This window comes from Aotus nancymaae, unplaced genomic scaffold, assembly GCF_030222135.1.
Source record: "Aotus nancymaae isolate 86718 unplaced genomic scaffold, 86718_ANA_hifiasm-v0.15.2.pri h1tg000009l, whole genome shotgun sequence".
Classification (NCBI taxonomy): domain Eukaryota; kingdom Metazoa; phylum Chordata; class Mammalia; order Primates; family Aotidae; genus Aotus; species Aotus nancymaae.
In genome coordinates, this window is record NW_026988420.1 from 86,484 (window position 1) to 91,633 (window position 5,150).

The 5,150-nt window shown below is 59.7% G+C and overlaps 1 protein-coding gene across 1 annotated transcript; it reads right to left on the reverse strand.

Moving 5' to 3' along the window:
- Positions 1–211: 211 nt before the first annotated feature.
- PDX1 (pancreatic and duodenal homeobox 1) lies at positions 212–4,943 on the reverse strand. The gene is made up of 2 exons (XM_012471061.2): positions 4,541–4,943; positions 212–657 (listed from the first exon to the last, which is right to left on the reverse strand). The coding sequence occupies exons 1-2, from the start codon at positions 4,941–4,943 to the stop codon at positions 212–214; spliced, it is 849 nt and encodes a 282-aa protein (XP_012326484.2).
- Positions 4,944–5,150: the final 207 nt, after the last annotated feature.

Sequence of the window (5,150 nt, forward strand, 5' to 3'; positions counted from 1 at the left end):
TTCCGGAAGGTCTGCCAGCATCTACCTGCGGGGTCCCAATTGGCACATGCGCCTGGGAGAGCGGGTTTTCCCCTTCGGTCAAAGCTGGGCCCCACAATTGCCGCCCCCTTCAACTGCCAGGGCTGGTGGTCCACGCCCGGGGTCCTTTTAGGCCCTCTGCTCCTCCTCGGCGAGTGGTTGAACCTGCCCAGCCAGGAGCAGCCCGTGCCTCTCACCGTGGTTCCTGCGGCCGCCGAGGCGCGACGTTGGAGGGCTGTGGCGACGCGCTAAGGCCAGGCGGCAGACGGCCCTCTCGGGCGGCAGCGGGGGCAGCGGGAGGCACTGCACCTCCGGGGGGCGGCGGCGGCGGCAGCGCCAGCAGCTCCTCGCCAGAGGTCACGGCGCAGTCCTGCTCAGGCTCCGCAACCCCGCTGCCCCCGACCGCTGTCCCGCCGCCGCGCTTCTTGTCCTCCTCCTTTTTCCACTTCATGCGGCGGTTTTGGAACCAGATCTTGATGTGTCTCTCGGTCAAGTTCAGCATTACGGCCAGCTCCACCCGACGCGGCCGTGAGATGTACTTGTTGAACAGGAACTCCTTCTCCAGCTCCAGCAGCTGTGCGCGCGTGTAGGCGGTGCGCGTCCGCTTGTTCTCCTCCGGCTCTGCCGCGTAGGCGCCGCCTGCGGGTGACACAGAGAGTGAGTGTGGCCCCCGGAGCCCCGCACAGCCCCCGCCCACGCAGCACAATCCCTTCAAGGGGGGTCAGGGAGCCCTAGGCCTACCAGTTGCTCCCGCCAGAGTCACCAAGCCCCAGCATCTTATTTCAGCGACTAGTGTAGGCGGGCGAAACCCTTCCTTAGTGAAGGGAGCCCTTTTTGTTTGTTTGTTTTTGTTTTTGATTTTGAGACAGAGTCTTCCTCCATTGATCAGGCACGATCTCGGCTCACTGCAACCTCCGCCTCCTGGGTTCAAGGGACTCTCCTGCCTCAGCCTCCCGAGTAGCTGAGATTACAGACGCGCACCACCATGCCCGGCTAATTTTTTTGTATTTTTAGTAGGACGGAGTTTCACCACGCTGCCCAGGTCAAAACTGAGTCGCCTCCCGCCTTGAGCCTAAGGTCGGTTCTGCCAATGAGTGGTGGTCCTTGAATGTACTCATTTAATCGGTGTTAATAAACTGATTGATGTTGATTTAAATGTATGTGATAGATGTTTAAACCGGCTGGATCCTACAAAGGCAATAAAACGCCTTTAATTCAGGACTTTAAAAATCCTCCTCACGGTGACCCACAGTAAGGAATACGTTTTAGATCATGTGTAGTTCACACACGGACATTGTAGGTCAGTTATACTGACAAATCTTAAGGACATAAAACAAACCTTTACCACGTATGATGCTATCCACGTTTTCCCCAATATCTGATATTTCGTTAAAAAAATGCCGATCTCAACCTAGTAAGTTGATTTTATGACCTGCGAAAGGGTACAACGTACAGTTTGAAAATTTTGTGCTAATATAGGCTGTGACATATTTTGTTATATCTGACCATGTATTTCCTTTCTCTACAGTTATATCGTAATTAGTCCCAACCTGAGAGTCAGCAAATTCTCCATAATTGTTTTAATTATGGAGAATTAAAATCCAGCCGGTCTTCTGCCCGAGAGGAGAAGGAATATTGTTCTGGGGGTCACTGGCCAGAACAGAACTCTGGCAGCTCCAGACTCTATGCCCTGGGTCCCAAACGCCCTCAGAGGTGTCGAGGGGAGACACAGGGGCCGTGGCCCAGCTGCAGAACCGAGAGCCCGACGGAGGAGTGGGTGGTGGTGCAGAAACCGGCCTCCCATGTCTCCAAGATGCAACATGGTGCCCTGGCCGAGGAGTTTGGAGACCCACACTCAGTGTTTGCCGCTGCGCTCAGCTAGGTCCCAGTCTTTTCCTTTCTGTGCAAAATACTGACTGCACCCGGACTGTGGACCCTGGCGCGGGAAGTTCCACCAAAGCTCTGGGGAGAGGATTATTTTAGAGCAAAGGCAGGGGACATTACTCCTGTGAATGTTGGCTAAGCTTTAAGGAATTGAAAGGCGAGTGTATGTGTGTGTGTGTGTGTGTGTGTGTGTGTGTGTGTTGGGGGTGGGGTTAATTTCGTGAGGGAACCCTCCCGGGTTTCCCCTCAGGTTGAGAAGAGGCTCCAGAAGCTGAAGACAAGGCTCAGACCCTAGTCCGGGGAGAGTCCTGGTCCTTCCGGGCATCCCGGAGTCTACCTGACATCCCAGGCCTGGGAGAGAAGCCAGGCAGGCCTTCAGGAAACATTTTGAAAGGCTCTCTAAAATTCTTACATTAAACCTGCATTACCTTTGGGTTCCTGCCTTGGGCTGCTGGCTTCCTGGAGTCTCTGGGAGAGACTGCTCCGGGAGTGACTGCCTGGGGTGCACTACTTTGGGAGGAGGGGACTGTGCCCAGCACCAAGAGGCAGGGGTGGAGGTTGAGGTGGGAAGAAGTCAAGGGCACAGGGTGAGGCGGTTTAGGTGCCAGCTGGCCAGCGCCACAGAAGCAGTTGGGGGTCAAGGTTTTCCAAAACCTCTGTTGTCATTAGCGTTTACATTCCGACTGCCAGTGAGAGCCCTTTGGTCACTGTGCTCTTCCCAGGGGCAGGTGGGTGTGCAATTTTTGAATTTCCGCTCCTTGGAAAGTTTCCCCTAGAGGAACGTGGGGACAGCAGCCAGCCCTGCAGGCGGCTAGGAGGGAAAGAGAGGGGAGGTCGGCTCCTTCCCCTAAGGTTGAGCATGAAGCGGGTTAGAGGGCAGCAGCAAAGGCCTGGGGCCAATTCTTAGCCCGAGTGTGTCGCCCTCCTTGGTCCCCTGAACCCCGAGCAAGGCTGATTTGCCTACAGGTTTTACTTCCTAGCTTCTTGCCTCAGCCTAAGCCCAAGGCCTCCAGAGCAGAGGTCTCACAGCTTGGGCTGGGGTGGGGAAGTTACTCCCCCTCACAAATCCTCTTTCGGGGCCCTGCTGTGGCCCTTTTCCTGAGGAAGGCCCAGGCCAGGAGAGCAGGAGCTCCTAGGGCCAAGGGGGCCAGAAGAGAGGCCTGGAGGGGAGGCAGCCCTGGAAAGAAACTGGGTGGGGACCGGGAGCCCCCCACCTTTGTCGGAGGGACTGTCCTCCCGCCTCCTAAGAACCCTGCATTTTCGGAGACTTCAAGGCCTTTGGCCCCGGCCGCGCGAGCGGGATAAGTTCTCTGAGGCGCCGCTGCAGCTTCTGGCGCCCGGGTCAACTGGGTTTCGCTGGAGGTGGGGACGATTGCCTCGGAGTTCAGCCCAGCTCCTGCCTCAGGACCTTCGCCTTAGCGAGCAAGTGAATTACCAAGAGGAGAGTCCCGTGGATCCCGGGAGAGCTGGGGTCCTCCTCCCTCTCCTGCACAAAGCTCTGCCTGGCTGCGCCTGGGATCAGTGTCAGGCAGGGCTAACCAGACTCCGCAGACTGGCGCCGAGGATTCTCGCGGTGGGCCGGGGGGGGCGCCGGCTGGAGCTGTTTTCCCCTATTCCCGGCTGCCAGTTGAAAGGAAGAGGCAACTATTTGCGGTGCAGGTGTGACTGGAAGTGGCTGCAGCACGGCAGCGATGACAGTGTGGAGCGGCGACGACACAAGCCGCGCCGGAACTCGCCGCCCGCGCGGGACCTCAAAGTACCCGGGGGCTCCTCGTCTCCGGCTCCCCTCTCCGGGAAAGACCCGTTCCCGGATGGCGCCGAGGGCCGCAGGAACCAGGGCTCTTGCGTCCCCACTGGCTGGGCAGGGAGGGCCCATCTCCTTCTGCAAAATTACTTCCTGGGAAGCAGTGCGGGGAGACAGCTTCAAATGCTTTCGGTTGGTGAAAAACGAATTCGCTTCGCAAATTCCTTTCCCAGCTGCCAGGCTCTGACGTTGAGCGACCGGCCTTCGGCCTCACGGTGAGCCCCCGCCTTGCCCCAGCCCCTTCCTCTTTACTGGTATCCTGTTTCCCCAACCGGGGCCGCCGGACACTGCGGAATTGGGTGCAGTTTTCTTTCCCTCCCTGCCTTTCTGCACCTACCTGGAGCTCCTAGATGCCTGCCCTTCCTTAACCAAGCGCGGGAAGTGAGGGGACCCCTGGCTCCGAAGGCAATCTGGGCCCTGGGTCAGAGGCACCCTTGTCCCTATTCAGTTTCCTCGACGTGCACTACCTAGGAGTCCTGAGTTCCCGGACCTTGGTCGAGGAGGATCTGGAGGGTCCGAAGCCCCAAGCAGTACTCAGCCTCGGTTCTCTAGGGACGGCGCTGGGAGCGCGCGGGCTCCTGGGGCGAAGATGGGCTCAGCTTACAGGGAGGGAAGGAGTTTACGCTCCCAGGAGAGCTGGGTGGGAAAGATGCTTCTAACTGGACCAGAGAAGCGCTGCTGTGCGGGATGGCCTCGTTGGCTCCCTGATGTAGTTTAGTCTGACCCTGGATAATCCAAGGTGCCGGGAACAGAGAGAAGGCTCCTGGCAGCGCTTGGAGGTAGGGGCGGCCGGGTGAGAACGGAAAGGAGAAAGGGGTGGGGAGCCAGGCTTACCTGCCCACTGGCCTTTCCACGCGTGAGCTTTGGTAGACTTCATCCATGGGAAAGGCAGCTGGACGCGGTTGGGCTCCTCCAGGACGCCCGGCTCGGCTCCCTCCTGGAAGGGCCCAGCGGGCGGGTGGGGGAGCGCAAGCTGAGCCGGGAGGTGATGGTGGAGGTGCGCCACTGCGGGGTCGTCGGCGAGGGGGGGCACCTCATACGGGGAGATGTCCGGGGGGCTGCCTTGCTCCAGCGCTCCCAGGGCGCCGGGGAACGGGGGCGGCGGCAGCTGCGGCTGGCGGCCCATGTACAGGCACGCAGGGGGGCTGGCGCTGAACTCCGGCGCTGGGCCCCGCTGGAATGCGCAGGGGTCCTTGTAAAGCTGTGTGGCCGCGTAGTACTGCTCCTCGCCGTTCATGGCTGTGGCCCGGGTTTGGGTGCAGGGAACTCGGAGTCGGGAGCTGGAGCCGGGGACTTGGCACTGTGCGGCGTTCCCACTCCCGGAGCCACCCCTGCTCGCTTTGACAGCTCGGCACTGATCTCAGAGGGAACCCACAGCCTGCGGAGACCGGCAGGCCGGCCGCGGCGCCATAGGCTCTGAGGGGCCCCACGTGGCTCAGCCGGG

Excerpts from the sequence above, each read along its gene's own strand:
- PDX1 (XM_012471061.2), bottom strand. The coding sequence starts at position 4,943 with ATGAACGGCGAGGAGCAGTACTACGCGGCCACACAGCTTTACAAGGAC. Across the intron at positions 658-4,540 it reads GTGGAAAGGCCAGTGGGCAG|GCGGCGCCTACGCGGCAGAG; the intron begins GTAAGCCTGGCT and ends TGTCACCCGCAG.